The sequence below is a fragment of the Megalobrama amblycephala genome, linkage group LG6, assembly GCF_018812025.1.
Source record: "Megalobrama amblycephala isolate DHTTF-2021 linkage group LG6, ASM1881202v1, whole genome shotgun sequence".
NCBI classification, from domain to species: domain Eukaryota; kingdom Metazoa; phylum Chordata; class Actinopteri; order Cypriniformes; family Xenocyprididae; genus Megalobrama; species Megalobrama amblycephala.
Genome location: NC_063049.1, coordinates 28,001,554 through 28,020,980, shown reverse-complemented (window position 1 = coordinate 28,020,980; position 19,427 = coordinate 28,001,554). Strand labels below are relative to the sequence as shown.

Below are 19,427 nucleotides of genomic sequence, written 5' to 3'. Positions count from 1 at the left end.
TAACTGATTCCAACAAAAATGACTCTTAAGCCCTGGGTATACTTTTTTACGCGTGCACTAGTGTATGCACACAGTTGAATGCACAGCCTTGGAAAGTATACTTCATATGACTCATACGCATAACCAGGTGTTCTGCGCATGCGCATTTTTGAGCAATCTCTCACCACGAGTTACAACCCACGTAAACATCTTTGTATTCTTTCATGCTAGAGTTGTACAAACGAAAGTACTTTCTAACTTCTTCGCACAATCTCTCATCTATGTAGGCCTCCATTGTCGCTGTAGCTTGCATGTGTTCCGGTCTGTTCTATGCAGTTTTTCTTTGACTACCTTGTGAATCGATGGCCCCAGGGCACGGTTGCCACCTTCTGGATAAACTAATTACTGAAAAAATAAATAAATAAATACTGTAAATGCGCATGTGCAACCAGTGCGTACAAGTACGCATGGTTACAAAAATCCGAAAAAGGTGCGTGTACAGTACGGGCATACTCTTCTGATGACAAAATTCGCACCACGCACACTGTACGCTAACCCTCGCGTATGCGTAAAAAGTGAACAATATTTTGGGCTTTATGATCCGGTTCTTTTTAGTGAATCAAACACAGCATGATCAAAGTAGTTTGATACCCAAACGAATGACTCTTATGCATTTGTTTTTAGTGAATTAAAAAAAAATTGGAACAATGCATGAGTTGGTTCTTTAGTGAATTAACACATACAGCTAAACGCCTTTAAAAAGACTGTAAAAACTCATTAAAAAATCTTTAGCAAAATTTGCTTAATGTATTTATTATCAAAATGATCTCATAATTTAGTAATGGATTTTTTTTCCAAATATTTCTTAATATTAAGTACTTCAAAGTACTAAAAAAAATCATTAATGTGAATATTAAGAAATGATAAGAGGAATCCTAAACCAGAAATTTTACATTTTGATGGTAAAGAATTTTGCGCTGAAGTGTTTACAGATCACTCCTGACAGATTTGCAGCCTTAGAGAGGTATGAACGCCTAATAAAGGGTCTGGAAACCACAGAGCTCAAAGCTTTACATACCCACAAATCTGATATAACAAGTGAGGTATTACTGAACATCTTGGGAAGGCTGACAAAGAAAAGATATTGCATTGACAAGATTCCATGGTCTAATGCGCTATCTTCTGTATGACAAGATGAAATCCTAACTTAATCCCTGCGGATGTGTTGTTACGCTGATTCGCCCGCCTTTGTCAAGCATGTTCAAGTCAGGACAATGTGTGAAAAGAAATCTGCTTCTATCTGGGTGTTCATTTACCTCTGGTCATGGTGCCCGTCTATTTTCTGCTTTCAATATCCTCCAGCATAAATTCATCTCTGCTCATGGGAGAGCTACATGTCTGAATCTTTTGTCCTTTCTCAGGGTAAATACATACAAGTGTTTGCAGTGATGGTAACCGGATGATATGTGGCTTGTTGTCAAACAAAAGACGACCAAATCCAGCCTCTGTAAACAGAGGGTGGCAGGCACACAAGCAAGAGACTATATGTTGATTTTGCCGTTTTCCCTCAACCACCTATGGATGGATAGGTACTCTCTTATGGCAAAGGAACTGTGATTATGTGAACATGAAGCAACCTGTGATTGGTCAGGTTGAAAGTAGATGAAGAAGAAAAGTCAGCAGGCGCCGTATTTAAGTGAACAGACTTCTTTGTGCTAATTGTATATATCAAGTATTCAAACAAGTGGAAAGAGAGCATTCCATGGAATAAAATTATAAAAGGTTGGGAACAACATAAGGAAATTTATGTTTTTGGTTTAGGATTCTTAAGAATTCTAGTTCGTTAATGCAAATACAATTATAGCACTTTTGAAATATAAATATTTAGAAAAAAGAAATGAGATTCTACTGACAAATGACAAGATTATTTATTAAATAAATTATTTTTAAAGGCAGCATAAATGCAATTCATTAATACGCCTTGTATAAGACATATTAGACAACAACATTAAACAAAAAAAATCCACTATACTAACATTCAAAAGTTCAAATAAATGCTGTTCTTTTGAACTTTCTGTTCAAAGAATCCTGAAAAAAATGCATCACAGTTTCGAAAAAAATGTGAAGCAGCACACCTGTTTTCAATGTAGATAATAAGAAAAGTTTCTTAACAAATCAGCATAATCAGAATGATTTCTGAAGGACACTGAAGACTGGAGCCAATGTTACATATATAATTACAGAAAGATTACAGTTATTTAAAATTGTAATAATATTTTACAATTACTGTTTCATTTAAATTATTTTGATCAAATAAATGCAGCCTGGGTAAGCATTAGAGACTTCTTTCAAAACATTACAGATCACAAACATTTTACGGTAGTGTATATTTCATTAATTTATTTTTATAAAATACCATTTTACAAAACTGAAATTGTATCTTTAAGTACACATTATCATATGAACAATCATACAATCCCCTAATTTAAGTCTCACAAGTCCTAAGCACTACAACACTATAAAGTAAGGTGTACTGTACTGTATGTGTTTTATTCACCAAAAAGAACTGGTTAATAGGAGTCATTATTTCAGGAATCGAATGAACTACACTGGCCGTCCTGTGTGGTTTTGATTCAAGAACGATATACTCAAGAATCAGACTATACTGATCACAATGTATGCTTATGATTCACTAAAAGGATTCGTTTGGGAAACGGACTATACTCTAGACACTAGATCCAGTAGCGGTGGAACAGTGCCCCTGAATAGTAGAGCAAATCAAAATTGGTTCTTATTTCCCAAGAGGGAAAACTAATGAAAGGTAAAGACTAAGGTAGTAAAGCGTGTGTGTGGATGCCCCTGCAGTTCAGTGAGGTGCATTAGATCAGACTCAACGGTGTGGACCATGACAGCTCTCCCCCTTCTCTCCGTGGCTTAGTGTAAACACTTGTGGGCCTCTTCAGAACCACTGATGAGCGTCCGGGCTGGGCGATGAATGGCTAAGGTAATATTTTAGCGCCACCGCCCTCATCAATCCTACACTGTTTGGAAAAGCGAAGCATTAGCCTGATGCCTGCTAATAGCCTGGCCATAAACACTAGCCATCTAGCGCTGCCTCCTGCTAGGGTCACCGCTGTTGCACCCCGTAAACACAGCGGCCAGATAAAGTCACCGCTCAGTAGGCAGCTGGGACCGCTCCAAGGAGATGAACCTCGTAGAGGATATTCAGTTCAAGCTGAGGTTCCCTTTGCAAGAGCCCTCACGTCTGCACTTCAAACGGCCATCCTGTTTCTACGTCACCATGGAGTTCAAAGGAGCCAATACATAGGAAAGGGTACTGGCCCATTCAATAATTCAGTGATTCAAACAACAAACAGTGTTCTGAATGTGTAGCTAAGAGTGCATTAGCAACACCATTAAGTCAACATCTGAAGTTTTTTTTTTTTTTTTTTTTTGAACATTTTTGTTATGCCATACTTGATTTCAATAGGGGGAAAAAAGAATAAAATGGAAATTAGTTTACCACAAAAAAAGCTCAATGTCAAGCTGAGGATGTTTCATGGGCACTAGGAGAAATAAACTGCAGTTTCCTCTTAAAGGGATAGTTCACACAAAAATGAAACTTTGGTGATCATTTATACACCGTGATGTTATAAACATGACTTTCTTTCTTCTACGGAATGCAAAAGAAGATATTTTTAAGAATATATAATAAAGACCGTGATGCAGGCTTAAAACCACCTTGGAAAATTTACAGTAGATTTTAGGGTGAACCATATAAACCTTCATTTAACCCTAAATCTTTTTCTGATGATTAAAGGGTTAAGGTCATTGCACACTGAGTCCGAAATTCGCATGCGAAACTTTCGCACGTTAAAAAATAAATTCGACCTCACGTTATGTCAATCGCGTTTGCACACTGCCTCCGAAACTTTCGTCCGTCAAAAAAATATTCGGATCAGGTTCGATTTTCTGCGTTTTTCGCATCCGTGGCACGCATTTTGAGAGACGTTTTGACAATTCAGAGCCACCGTACGCGAACGCAAAAATCCAGAATGCCATCTGACAAGTTGATCCACGTCGTCTACAGCACAAAACAGCAGCACTGAATGACAAACAACGTGAGGAATACAAAGAGACCGAATATAAAGACAGATTGTGCCAGTAGTAAAGCATCAAACAGAGCCACTGACATCCTGAAGTAAACTTTGAAACGCTCGGATAATCCCGCAGCTCCTTGATGAGGTGAATTCTCCTTTCTCTGAATGCAATCTCGGGATTGAATGGACCCAATATTTCCTCTTTCTTTTTCTCTTTTTAAGAAGAGAGACGACAATCGTGCTCACTGCTTGAAGACTTCATTTTGTATTGTTTTGCAATTTTTTCGCAACGCATTAATTTTTACGCATCGGACTCAGTGTGCAAGGTCTCTGTGCGTGACGAATTTTTAGGATTGCGAATACGAAAAAACGCATGCGAAAATTTCGGACTCAGTGTGCAAAGGCCTTAAGACCTTCGTTTATCTTTGGAACACAAATTAAGATATTTTGATTTAATCCGATGGTTCAGCGAGGCCTCTAGACAGCAATGTCATTGAACTTCAAGATCCTGAAAGGTACTCAAAACATTTAAAACAGTGCACGTGAGTACAGTGGTTCAATCTTAATATTATAAAGCAACGAGAAAACTTTTTGTGTGCCAAAAAAACAAAATACTGACTTTTTAGCGATTTCTAGTGATGGCCATTTCAAAACACTGCTTCGAATCTTTTGTTTCGAATCAGTGATTCGGAGCGCCAAAGTTTGGCATTTTGACACGCGATCCGAATCACTGATTCGACACAAAAGATTCGAAGCAGTGTTTTTAAATCGGCCATCACTAGATTTGTTAAAAAGTCGTTATTTTGGTTTTTTGGCACACAAAAAGTATTCTCTTAAGATTGAACCACTGAACTTGCATGAACTGTTTTAAATATGTTTTGAGCATCTTTCTGGATCTTGAGAAGTTCAATGACATTGCTGGCAATAGAGGTCTCACTGAGCCAATCAGATTTAATCAAAAATAACTTAATTTGTATTCCGAAGATAAACGAAGGTCTTACGGGTGTAGAACAACATGAGGGTGAGTAATAAATTACATTATTTTCATTTTTGGGTGAACTAACCCTTTAACTGTTAATATAAAAGAAGCTGAGCCATTTGTTGGGGAAAAGCTGGTGGTAGCTTTCCATTATGTGATATTTCATTACAGAGCTTTCGTCTCCCATGGTGTGAATGTTTAAGGCATCTTAGCGCAATCTCATGGTCTCCACACTGACCCTTGTAAGAGCAAAAAGCATTCATCACATAGACAAGCCTTTTAGTGCCGAAACCTTTGCATAAACACAGCTCCTTCACATTCCTGCTGAACATGGCCCTTAGGAATCCACTAAACATCTGCTTATTCCCAACAACCAAATACATTCTTTGAAATGGCATTAAAATTCATACTTTGTCAGTGCTACTATGAAATATATGTGTCTATATTATGACTAAGCTACCTCTACTGTACACATGGGCAGAGCAACAAACCAGATGCGACCAGCAGCAGTCAACCACTATTTTATGCGTCTTGCAAGACTCTACAAATATTTATCACAGTAATGTAGCCTACATCAAATGCATAATGAAAATGCTATTATCATGACAAAGGTGTAGCTATTACAGGTAGGCATTTATTTTTCAAATACAGGGTAATTTCCTGTTTGAAACAACATAAGTTGTTCCACAATATAGATTTACTTCCAGTCCCATCTTATAAATCTCTATCGAACATAGAGAGGAAAAGCTTAGTGTGTATCCATGAAAACCTAAATCAAACACTGTTATCAGAATCACTGGACTACTACAACCAGGAAATATTTATACACTCATGAACTGATATCAATGAAGTATTTATGAACTTAAGCTTATCTTACTGACTTTATAACTCAACCGTTTTGATGTCACTAACAACAATATAATCTCTTGCGTTGGTCTCCCCAGTGAGTTTTTGCTCTTGCTCCATGGTCATGTGTTTTATATAAAATTAGCCACAATAACTGGCCTTTGCACATTTTATTACATGTGTATATGATTCAAGTTATTGTAACAACTTTTTCAATAGGCAAGAGCCAATTTGAGATCGGTTTCATTAATTGCACAGATCATGGATCACTGAACCTGTCATTTTTTTAAAGCAGAAGTTGTGCAACATTAAACTTTCACCTTGACACTTTCCCAAACAGACTACAAGAAATAATTCATTTAAAAATGGTAGCAAATGACTGTTTGATTCCTTGGAAACTAAGGAACAATACTATAGTTGTGGTCAACCAATATCAAGGCCAAAAAATTAAATAAAATTGAAACAAGCTTATTACACTCTAAAAAATGCTGGGTTAAATGTTTGCCCAACGTGCTGGGTAGTTTTATTTAACTCTACTGTTGTATAAAAATTACTGTATTGCTTGCTTAAAATGAACCCAAAATATGCTGGAAATTAACATTTATTAATATGTTTAATAAATGAGCATTTATTAATAAGATAATGAATAATAAACAATAAACATGTATTAAATTGCTTATTAATAAATGTACACCTTTTGATTATTATTGTTGCCTCTAGTAATTATGTGTCTAATTTTTAATTTCTCACCTATTTTGGAATCATTTTAAGCCAGCCATATAGTCATTTTTAATCAGTAGTTGGGTTAAATAAAACTACCCAGCAGGTTGGGCAAACATTTAACCCAACCACTGGGTTAAAACAACCCAATTGCTGGGTTTGTCCATTTTCAACCCAACATGGGTTGTATTTAACCAAACATTTTTTAGAGTGTATATATTATAGCAAGTTTATTTATATTCTCCTGAGACCCAAGCATAAACTTTTGTCTACTGTAGTGGACATTATATTTTAGCAAATTTCTCTGACATCGTACATGTCACAGTCCTGTAAGGAGCACATTCAGGGATTTTCAGAGATACCAAATGTTTGGAGGTTTCACAATGACAACTCCCTCTCCTTGGTCTTTAAAAATAACTGAATGATCAACATTGACTTAATGATCAAATTTAGCACTCATATGGAAATATGATAATATATTGTAATTATCATCTAAACCTCACTAATTTTCAAATTGTTTGTCATAAATCAACAACTCAGGAAATTGTTATGGGGTTTCAAATCAGAATATGACTTTCTGTTACGAAACAGGACATTGATTTAAAGCATGTAAATCAGGCATTTTTGAAGACAAGTGAATAGGGAAAGAAATTATATATCAATATTCCTATGAAATATTAGATATTTTTATGAAAAAGTCGCCAATTATTACTCCCATTTTTACACTTCTTTTTCATTACATGTTGCCCCAAGAACACATTAATATGCAAATTAGATACAATGTATAGATGCATAGCATAGAATGAGACTATCCATTTATGGCTATTTTACACACACATATCGCATAAAGTAAAATAGTATATCAAATCATTCTGCTATTTCTTTCATAACATAGTTGAGAAACATTGGTAATGTTTGGTTAAAGAAAATCCTAAAACCTAAAAACTGATTGAAAAATGAAAAAAAAAAAAATAATCCTTGTTTTTGCCTACGTGTCTTTTCATGTCTTGTTATTTTTTGAATAATGGAGACCTGCACAACATAGCATAAGATATGAATAAAATATCTATAAAAAAAATAAAAAATAAAAATCCATTTGTTTCTTATGCTCCAAACAATGTAATGACAATAAAAAAACTAAATCCACACACACAAAAAAATCTGGTTCTCAGGAGGATATAGCACATTTCATGGCAATTCAACGTACTTGCAATTTTTTATTAAAGTAGTTTTAATAAAAAAAAAAAGATTTTGCACCTTGTGTGCAATTTTTTATTAAAATAAACATAAGAATAAGAAAAACAATTTAAAATGGATTCAAAAAACAAATAAAACAATGTTTGTTTATTTGTTTTTGAGTAAATATGCTTTTAAGAATATATAAATAAATATATTTATATTTATAATGCATTTAATTTCAGCAATTTTGAGTACATGACTCCTACAATCATTAAATTGTGTTAAATAGTCACATTAGCAACTGATACATCCTTATTGGCTGACCACTATACACTCTTAAAAATAATTAATAATTTAAATCATTTATCCTTAATTGGCATTGATAATGGTTCCAAAAACAACCTTTAACATGCATCAGCTTTTCCATTGCACAAAACGTTCTTTATAATGGAAAAGGAAAAAAAAAAAAGGTGCTCATTAAAATGTTCACACTAAGAAAAATATGGTTCTTTTAAGAACTGTTCACTGAAATGGAGCCAAAATGGCTTCCCCTTTTGGAACCTTTATTTTAAGAGTGTACTGCAGTAACTGTCATTTTCAATAATCTGCTGGTTCGGTAATCACAGTGGTTAATAAAGCACAATGGGGCTGGTAAACAAAATGTTGTTGATTCAAATACAACAAAAGATGATACATGTACGTTATCAAAATATACCATTTTGCTCTCACTTTTCCTATCTGTCCTCTACCTGTTCTAAGACATGGCTCACCTGCGGCGGAGGTCTTCTGCCACTGTGGCCCGGCAGCTGAAGAGGTAGGCCCTGAGAGACTGGAGCTGCTGTCTCAGTTTGAGAACGGCCGCCAACGCCTCGCAATGCTCATACAGACACGGGTTCAACTGCTGGACGTCTAACAACGGCTCCTCATAAACAAACTCCAGAAACTCCTTCGCTTGTTTCGACACCTGAATCACAATGTCAACAATGTTGTTAAAGGTAATCCATTTAAGCTTTTGTTGGATGTCTTGAGTTTGGCTTGTTTTGTTGGTTGATGCAAAAGCGGATTTCTAAACTCAAATGCACCAAGGAAACTTACAGAATTATTAACAATATTGAAGATATGGATTGGGTTAATAGGTCTGTACACATACCTTGTGTTTATTAGTGTCCCAATTGTGCAGTAGACGAGCAGGTATGAGGAAGAGGTTGTCCTGATGACAACTTGGACAGTAGTACCAGCCGCTGTAAGAGCAAACTTTAGCTTTGCCTCGTGACAGACCCACTGGCCTCTGACATCCTGAATGGAAAAAACAAAGCAACAATAAAAAGGAGGAACCTCAAACAACTCACAAATCAAACCTGGGGATGGGAGAGATCAAGTCTGGGTTAATGACAATGTTAATGACTACCTAATCTACTGATGAGGGCATGACCCTGTTAAAACCTGACAATCATTAGTGGAAGGTGATCAATCTTTTTGGGTAATGGGCTGATATGTCAAGGTTTACGACAAAACCCCGGTTTAAACACAGATAAATATAACAGATGATCCAGACATTTCAAAAGATTTATACTACACAAAAGCCAGCGCGTGAGTCACTGATTAAAAAAACAAAACTAAAAAAGGTTTTACCTGTCCAGACACAACAGAAAGAATCCACATGCTTCTTAGTACTGAACAGGCACAAATACTGAGCACATTTAATACAAGATATCTCCTGAAAGTGCTTTGCTTTGTCTTTAAAAAGTCTTGTTCAAGCTGTCTTCAAACAGTTCAGGCGGCACGCTCCCAAAGGGCTTATCCCGAAGGAACCAAAACAGGTGATTGTGAACATGGCAGGTGTCCCCTATCCTAACCATCTGGGAGAACCAGAGCCGGGACAGTGTGGATGTTCAAAGAATAAAAAGAGAGAATGAAAGGAACAGGCACAGACGGATATAGACTTGTGCAATCTTTTCGGTGGAGCGTAGCGTCAGCTATACACTTCATAGGGAGAAGAAGAAATGTGGACAAGATGGGTGGTAGGATAGAGAGGACAAAAACAAGTCAGAAAACACAGTCTCCAAAAGAGGGAGGCAGAATGTTATCGCTACAAATATCTGTAGAGGGAGACTCTGATTACAGTGTTTATAGGCAATGCTGTAGGTCTATTTTTGAAGCATTGTTAGCTGACTGAAAAGGACCAAGCTGAAAACAGTGATGAAGTACATGCATCTTTGACTGTAAGCAGAATTACATAATTTACCATAAGATTGAAAAGAGTCACAAATAAAAGGCAATTCTGTTATGTACTATTCCAATCCTGTAATATGTTCTTTCCTAAGTGGAGCTCAACAGGAGATGTTTAGAAGAATGTTCATACTGCTGTTTCCATACAAATAACAGTGAAAGGGGTACACAGGCTATAATGGTGACATTAACATTGAGCATGCCACTTGTTGCACTGCAGACATTTAAAGAGAACTGTGTTAGCTGTATAATAAAACAAAAAATAATAATAAAAAAAAGACTGGGCAAAAAATATTCTGTGACTCTTGACAATACGTTGCCAAGAAATACAGCCATATTGGACCAAGAAAAGAAAAATTCACTCTATTCCACTTCCAAACCAATACGTAATGGGTTGTTCTAGCTGAGGTTAGGCGCTAGCATCATGCGCTGCACTGTGCTGCCAATGTAAACTTGAGGTTTTTAGGGGCAGGGACCCCAGACTATAAAAAGTCAGAGGTGGTGTCCCCCATGCCACAGCTGATGGGCGCCTGATATTTGGACTGAACCACAGACCAAGCAGCAGGGTGTCGTGTGTCAGAGCTGCCTTGTAATCAGCATACATGCAGAGAGTAAACCCACAAATACCGCCCTTTTCCATAAATAGCACATCGTTGTACAGCGCTCATGCTACGGAGACTGTTATTAAGATAGAGCTAGTTAAGGCTGTGCTTTTTAGCAAAAGGAAAACAAAAATTGTGCAAAAATGAAAGGGGCAGCAGTGACTCAAAACTTGACGACAACGTTTGTATGCATTACACCGGCTTCCAAAGCATAGTTTCTGTATAACCTCATGGAAGAATCAGCAACTAACAGCTCACGTCACATGCTGTGGAATAAAAAAAAGAGGATGGATGTGTAAATTCAAGCTAAAGTGTTCATCTGTCTGTCCAATTATACATTACACAATGTACAAACCATGCATCAGCCAATTCTAGTCTGACTGAAGTAAACAGATGCTGGTCGATGCTCTTAGCCCGACTTTGCAAATATTACTTTTGTCAGTTTTTACGTATATGCTAGGATATGCATAAAGTGTGCATGACATTAATTTTGTCATCACAGCAGCATAGTACGCACGTCTGATTTTTCTAACCACACGTAGGCTACAACGTACGATCAGCTCACTCCTTGCACTCCTAAGTCCTTGTTCAGTGTATATAGCGCAGACACTGAACAAGGACTTTCTAGTGTGCACGTGTCTAGCAACTGTTTTCACACACGCTATATCAAATGGAGTCTACTTGTGCCTTTAGCTATACCCATACGCTGAGAATGACACCGAAGAGAAGATATTGTTGAATAGTCATTGTAACACAGTTCGTATGTACGGGAAGGAGGCGGGAACCGGCGAACATTCAACAAAACTTTAATACCAAAATAAACAAAGAACAAAACGAAAGTAATGCCGGCAGACCCTCGCGGACGTTTGCCGGCCACACAAACATAATAAAACATAAAATAATATCCAGGCCTGGTCCTCTCTCTCGTCCTTCACTGTCGTCGCTCCTCCTTTTATGCTCCCGGAGCTCCTCCGTGAGAGACTCAAGGCCGGTGCGCCTCCCAGGTGTAGCTCGTTAACTCTCGCGCCACCGGCCTTGCGCCGTTCCCTCACGGCTCTCGCCCGCCCTGGTCGCCAGTCATTTTTTGTTGTTTTTGCACACAAAAATTATTCCCGTCACTTCATAAAATTAAGGTTGAAACACTGCAGTCATGTTAACTGATTTAACCATGTCTTTAGTACCTTTCTGGACCTTGAAGGTGGTGGTTATATTGCCGTCTATGGACGAGTCATATACCGAAGATGAACGAAGGTCTTATGGGTGTGGAACGGCATGAGGGGGAGTAATTAATGACAGAATTTTCATTTTTGGGTGAACTAACCCTTTAATTGCATGTAAACATAGTGCCAAAACAATTATTAACACATCTGGAAGAGTTACATTAGACCAAAATGATCTGACCGAGCTTTCAAGGAAACTGTCTAATCCATTTCCACCAAAGCCTGTTGGCCTAAAGAGATTCTGGACAGTGGCCAGAGAGCATGTCACTTCTGAGAAGGAGTTGGCCGCTTGGAAACCGCAGGCTCTGTGTATTGTGAACATCACAGTCTGTGCCAGTAAAGCACAGCCCCACGCATGAGTTCCCACATACATTCAAACACACAAGGTGCAAGTTTGCACAGTACAGCCAGACAGTACAGAAAATATCCCCAAGTACGCCACTGAGGGTTCAGTGAAGTCTGTGGACATCAAAAAAAAAAAAAAAAAAAAAAACAGAGCCAATTGAAGCATCCAATACATTCTAGCAGGTTGAAACTCCGGCCTTGAAGTTGGCACACATGTGCCGCTCATTCAATTCCATGAATTGAATACAGTTTAACATTTCCCAATCTCATAGCCAAGCATAAGTGGAGGGGAACGGCAAGTTCCATGCACAAAAAGTGAGGCCAACCTGAGAGTGTGGGAAAAACAGGGAGCCATGCCAAACAAGAGGCGTTTGATGTGTTCAATCCATGACTGTCTGCAAGATTCCCCTCTTTCATTTTCAGCAGCACCCTGTTGTCCTAAAATGACAACTATCTGCAGGGAAAAGAGAGGTGAAGTGGGGTGCTCTGAGGTGCCACTTGCACAATGGTTTTGTAGTAGAATAAATGTGACAGATCTGGAGGAGGTGTTCGGTCCTTCAGTGCAAGAAAGGTCTCGCTGTTTTCTTGCTGCAAAGGCTGTGACTCGCGCCACTTTCAAGCAGCCCGCCGAGTTCCATGGGACAAGAACCCCAGGGTGGGGCTTTGTGGCTCCATAAGCGTGAAAGAAGACAAGGCCCCAGCTTTGATGTCCCCTATTCAAGCTGACATCCACTTCAAAAAAAAAAAAGATGGCATAAGGTTGTGCGTGCGTAAGTGTGCTCACACATGTGTTTGCTTGAGACAGATGCACTGTCCATCTTTTTGATGTAAACAGCAGTCCTTTGGACCCCATTCTATCCACCTGACCCAGCACTCCCTCTTTTCCCACCTACAGCTGGATCTTCCCATTTGATCTGCTGTCCTTGTACGCTCTACAGGATACTTTAGTGGAAGTGTGTGGAAAAAAGCCCAAGCTGTGTTCAAGCAATCTATGTGATTTGGCTTGAGAAAAAGGGTGTGTGTGTGCGCTTGAGAAAAGAAGGTAAGAGGACGGGTCTCTTCTTCTACTTTAAATGGACGACATGCATGACCCTCTTAAAGTCCTGTTATTCTGTCTGCCTATTGATTTGAAAAGAGTTTGCTCACTGAGTGTTGATAAGCAGCGTTTTGATGGGAGACGAGCTAGAGTGAAATGGACAACCGGGATTGGTCGCAACACACGCAGAGGCTGAAACTCATTTAATGAATAACCCAATAAAGCACTAAAGGAAAAATAAAATCTTTGACGATCACAATGCTATATTATATATACACACACACTACCTTTCAAAAGTATGAGGTCAGTGAGATTTTGTTTTTTTTTTCTGAAGGATCAAGTGACTCTGAAGACTGGAGTAAGGGCTGCTGAAAGTTATTTGCTTAAAGAATGCCTTGACAGGAATAAAATGCATGAAATATATTAAAAATTGAAAAGAGGTTAGAATTTCAGATTTCACAATGCATTGCAATCATGAAAGAACCAAAGAGTAGTGATCAGTATTCATTCTATAAGAACAAACATATACAACTCTGGTCAACCACTAATTAGGCATCTAGCACGAATGCTCTTCCTTCTTTGGGCAAGGAAGAACCAAAATCCTAACAGACACAACAGATGGTAAGTTTAAAATATATTCAGATGAAGGCAGGGATAAGTATTCCTTCTTTTCTATTGTTGCATTTCAATAGTTGTTCTCCTCTTTAGGATCTTCAACTCACCTTTAACTAATGTGAATGCATCACAACCCCTTTCAATAACCTTGGGTTAGCTGACAGAACCTTTTGTGGATGCGGAAAATCTGGGGCCAAGAGGTATTGCGAAGTGAACAAATGACAGAACAAAACAGGGCAAGATAAAAGACTGCAACAGCAATGAAACAAAACTCATAATGAAGAGCCACTACTACATCCAATCATCAACCCAGACCGGTACAATGTCTTGTGTGTCTACCATGCAATGGATGAGCCCATTCTCACCCACACTAGATCCAATCCTCTCAGGGCACATGCACAGAGAACATGTTCTTGAATTTTAGAAACAACAACATGATGGAATAGAGAGTAGAACAGTCTCAAGGAGTCTGAAGGCCCATTTCTTAAACATGCTAATATCATCACTCAATATACTTAAAGGGATAATTCACCAAAAAATGAAAATTTTGTCATTAATTACTCACCCTCATGTCGTTACAAACCCGTAAGACTTTCATTCAACTTCGGAACACAAATTAATACCTTTTTGATGAAACCCGAGAGCTTTCTGTCCCTCCATAGACAGCTACACAACTGACACTTTGACACTTTAAAAAGTTTATAACGAGATCGTAAAACTAATCCATATGAATTGTGTGGTTTAGTCCAAATTTTCACACGATCCCATCTAGGCTTTTATTCACATATAAACATTCATCAACTCACACATCAGTTGTGGTAAACATGAGCACCAATGAGGTTCATTCTCGTGCGTTACGCAGCACGTTTGAGCTTCCGCAAGAGGTTTGTTCTCACACGTCAATCAGGTTCGATTGAGCTTCTGTTTATGTCCGCTGATCAATGTTTATATGTGAATAAAAGCCTATAAATTAATTTAGCATTTAAAGTGATTGAGTCTTCAGAAAATTTGGACTAAACTACTCAATTCATATGAATTAGTTTTACGATCTCGTTATGAACTTTTTGAAGCGTCAAAGTGTCAGTTGCGTAGCCGTTTATGGAGGGACAGAAAGCTCTTAGATTTCATCAAAAGATCTCCATTTGTGTTCCGAAGATAAATGGGTTTGGAACAATATGAGGGTGAGTAATTAATGACAGAATTTCCATTTTTGGGTGAAATATCCCTTTAAGGTACCTGTCTCACCGCCAAAATTTTCTGACTGGTCCATAATTTTCAATTGATGTGACTGATCTGGTCCATTTTGTAACTTTTTCTGGCCAAGAATAGACCGAAACATAACAAGATAGACAGGACAGGCCCTTCTGACTGACATGTGAAATGACAAATCAGTTTGTTTTGTTATTATGCGACATTTTGGGTGCAGTTATGGTTAAGGTTAACATTTGAGAAAGATGGGGTGTATTTAGTGAGCAGTTCTACCTCGGAAGCAATCTTTTAAACAATTGAAAATTACAAACACACATCACAAATGTCATAAGTAATATAGTGTTGATAATGCAAAGAAAAAGAAGGTGTGAGCATCTGTTTGGGGGAATAAAAAAGGGTAAAAAAAAAAGTTTTTGTGTGACAAAAATATACTTACAAGAGAGATGAAAAACAAAGACACAGAGAGAGAGAGAGACTAAGAGAGAGAGGCTGCCGAGTGCAGGGATGTACCCAGCTGTTCTGTTCTTTTTAGGCCGACACGTCCCATTCAAAAAAATCTCTTTCGTGGCCCCGAATCAAACAATTAGCTTCCGCACAGATCGCAGCATCCAGGGAGCCTTTGATTCTAAAAGGGGATTTTTTCCGCTTTATATGGGCCAATTATCGTCAGGTGCCTGCTGTCCTTGTTCAGTGAGGCTTTCAAATATCCTGCATTAAAAAGCTGGTTGTTACAACCACAGTGGAAAGCATTTCATTCATTCATATCCACTTCAAGGGTGGAAATTTCACACCAAAAAAAGAAAGTGATAGACAAAGCCTGATATACTGCAAAACGATATAACTGTGCTCAGATATCTACCTGGCCTTGAAGGCCACCATAGCAAAGCCACAGACATCAACACAATCAAACAGTATTTGGAAAGAAGAGATGACGCTCAAATTACAGACCAGGGTTGGTTTTGTATAAAGGCTTCTTGCTTGTTTGAGCGATTCATATCATGTGGCATATGTTGAAAAATGTGGCATTTGAAAATTGAAACAATTCTTTAGTTAGTGGAACATCTATTTCTTTGAGGGTTGAGTGAGCTTGCTGAGTCATTTGACTCATGGAGAAAGGCTGCAGTTCATAAAGTCATGGCCTTTTCGAAAGGCAAAAATCAAAGTTAAGGAGTCGATATGAGCTGGCAGCCTTAGAACTGTGATGCCAGATTCAGATCTGAGAATATAAAAAATGTGACATTGCAACAAGAGTAAAATAACAAGATGATTATGATTTTAGCCCTGTTTACAATTGATATTAACATTTGTCAAGCGTTACGACCTCAAGTGGTAAGCCGAGACACATTGCTGCTTGTTATACCTGGTAAGTACATGCATATCAAATGTGTCTCGTGACCACTTGTTGTTGGATTTCATTGAGGAGAAGGTTTCTAATTTCATGATTATATTCAGCATTTATTATGTGGGCCAGATGTGACACTCAATCATTTAAGAAAATTATGACTCAATGAATTAAAAAAAGGCTAAAAAATTTAATAAATCAATCAGTGAAGCAATCACTTAACATTGATAAACAACAAATTTCTTCTTATAAATTAAAAATAATCAATTAAAAACCACAGATAAATGAGCAAATTGAAAATACAATATTTAGTGTCAAATATACATTTAATATTCAATAAATATTCAATCATTTTTTGAATATTAAATATTCAATAATAAATCTGACAAACAAATTTATGGAATATTAAAGAGTTCATTAAATAGGTTTATTCATTACTAATATAAAAATAATAAAAATATAAAAATATATATTTTAATTTGAGACATGCACAAAATGATTTGTCTATTGCTTTTTCCATTTTATTATCATTGCACATGTTGGTTTCAATTAACTTATCAATTTCTAAGTAAATTAATTGATCTTTTAATTGATATATCACATTTGGGCCCCCAACAAAGGAAAATAATCAACACTAATTATGCAGGCATGTTTGTGCCACAACAAATACAAATGAATGCGTAATAAGTGAAGGCATTATCTTCCTGATCATTTTAATGACGATGAACCAAACCCAAAAAGCAATATTAGGAAATGTTAAGTGCATTATAGAGAGGTGGTCACCTGCACATCGGAAGCTCTGAGCAGTGAGACCCTTTTCTACAGCCAGGCAGGTAAGGATGCTGAGAAAGCTAGTGGTGACGGACTGTCGTTTAGCTCTCTGGGCTTCCCTCTGCCGTCGCTCCCTGGCTGGCTTACTCCTCATCAGCACTCCGCTGGGGACTTGATTATTCTCCAGTTGTGGCCGCTGAGCCATCGCTGCTGTTCTTAGGGCCTCCACCCAGTCTTGGGTTTTGGACTCACTCTCTGCCCGCAAGCGTAGCACATCATCAGGGAAGACCGCCTGGAAGCGGGAGCTGGTGCCTCCGTCTTCATCATCCCGCTGCACAGCCAAACAGCAAGCCAGTCGGTACCGCAGCACCGGCTCCGACACCGGGCCTCTTCCCTCGGTCGGGAAGGCTTGCAGCTCGGTGCGGCTTAGTACAAACGTGAAGGCCCTCCAGTTGTTGAGGTCAGTGAGTTGGTGCAGAAGGCCAGCCTTAAGAACATCGGCACAGTGCTGGGTGAACAGTGGTAGGGCCGTGGGACGTACCAGCGGTCGAGGAGCTGGCACAGTCGCCGCGTCTGGATCGGGTTCGTGGGGGGTAGGGGAGCTGGCACGAGCTGGCTCCCCTTTGCAATGGGCTGGACGGGCGGCCAAGACGCGTTCCCAAAGGAGTCTACGCCACTCCAGTGCCTCCCACTGGCATGGTGCACGCAACTGCACACGGGTGCTGTTAAAGAAGACGGCCTGCAGCACACGTCCATCCTGTGGCTGAGGAGCACTCACCCCTTGGCAGTGGGACAGCGAGAGGGCGGCACACAGCTGCTGGTTGCCACTGCTGTCCAGGCTGTAGAGACGCAGCTCACAGGGTGTAAGCTCCACATGACAGGCAGTCCACCGTCCCCACGGACCCTCTCTCTGCTCTAGCGTTCCCTGCTTCACCAGGCTTGGGCTGCTCTCCTTATGAGCTGGAAAAGAAAAGTCAGAAAGAGCACCTTTAATGCAAACACATTATAGACTAAAAATATCTATGAATGACTATCAAGCCAAAGGACAAACCTGTAATTGCAAAGGACAATTTGAGGCAATATTGTGGATCAAATACTTTATGGTGACTTGCACAAGGCAAACAAGACTTGATTTTGACTTTTTGACATAATTCATGGAAAGAATTAAAACTTATTTTTCCTTTTCATGTAGGAAGGAATGCCAAAATTACTTTTTTTTTTTTTTTTTTTTACATTTCTCAGAGATTTAAATTTTTCAGAGGACTTTAGCAAAAAAACAAATTTAATTGTATCTCCAATTGTGTTTGTCTAAAAGAAGATAGTCATATACACCTAGGATGGCATGAGGGTGAGTAAATCATGGGATAGTTTTCATTTTTGGGTGAACCATCCCTTTAAAAAATGTTTTTGAGGATTACATTTCTAACCCATCAGCAAAAAAAGCCATTTTTTAGCCAATTTACAAACAAAAATGCTATGTAATTTTTTACAGAGGTTGTGTGAGAAAATAAAATTAAAAGTATGAATGTAAAACTCCTAAGTAACTATGAAGATCTTGTCCTGCCTGAAAAGGGCTATATGTATATAGTAATATTATGAATTAATTTTTCCTTTTAAATGCCCATTACGCCCTCACTGGTACCTCCTTCAGTAGAACCAGCGTCTCTCCTCTCTCATGTTACTCTGCAGCCCTGCGTGAGAGATGTTCACCTCATCTATGATGGATGCTATTATGCTACACGATAGCAGTCTATCCAGCCACCGCAAAGCAGGAAGAACCATTATTGTGCGTTGGGCTGCTGTGCAAACAAAACGGCAAAGACTGACCCCTAATCTTTGGCACTCCTTTTCAGTCCTTCCTTTTTCTGTCCATTTCTTTCACATACTCCCTCCTTTATCTCCTTTCCTTTCTTGGTCCACAACACCCCTCATCCTTACACTTCCTTGGCTGGAAACTGCCCATTTTCCTCTCAACCCTCGGGAACCTGCTGTGTGCCCCGGACTTCTGGGCCTGGCCAGACACATAGAAACCCACAGAGGCCAAGAGGAGGGTAAATTAAAAGCAAATGCCAATGTATTGTTTTCTTTAAGTCTTATCTCTAATGTACCAGTCAAAACTGCACCTTCCATAACATATGTAACTTATAACAGACAGTCACCTCCCACTTTTTGCTGATAAACTGTGAGCTCTGAAGGTTGGGTTACTCTGAGTAGCCAGCAAAAGCTGCGACAACTGATGTGCTTTGGGCCTCTGG

The 19,427-nt window shown here is 38.6% G+C and overlaps 1 protein-coding gene across 2 annotated transcripts in view; it reads right to left on the bottom strand.

The window, feature by feature from the left end:
* plekhm3 (pleckstrin homology domain containing, family M, member 3) overlaps positions 1 to 19,427 on the bottom strand; it is a 46,338-nt gene that overhangs the window by 19,842 nt on the left and 7,069 nt on the right. For both annotated transcript variants that reach the window (XR_007185308.1, XM_048193657.1), the window contains exons 3-5: positions 17,185 to 18,132; positions 8,954 to 9,099; positions 8,574 to 8,767 (exon numbers count right to left, since the gene is read on the bottom strand). Coding sequence is in view for 1 of the 2 variants with exons in the window: in XM_048193657.1 (XP_048049614.1) it covers positions 8,574 to 8,767; positions 8,954 to 9,099; positions 17,185 to 18,132 (1,288 nt within the window). In the remaining variant the exon portion in view is untranslated. The remainder of the gene's footprint in view (positions 1 to 8,573; positions 8,768 to 8,953; positions 9,100 to 17,184; positions 18,133 to 19,427) is intronic.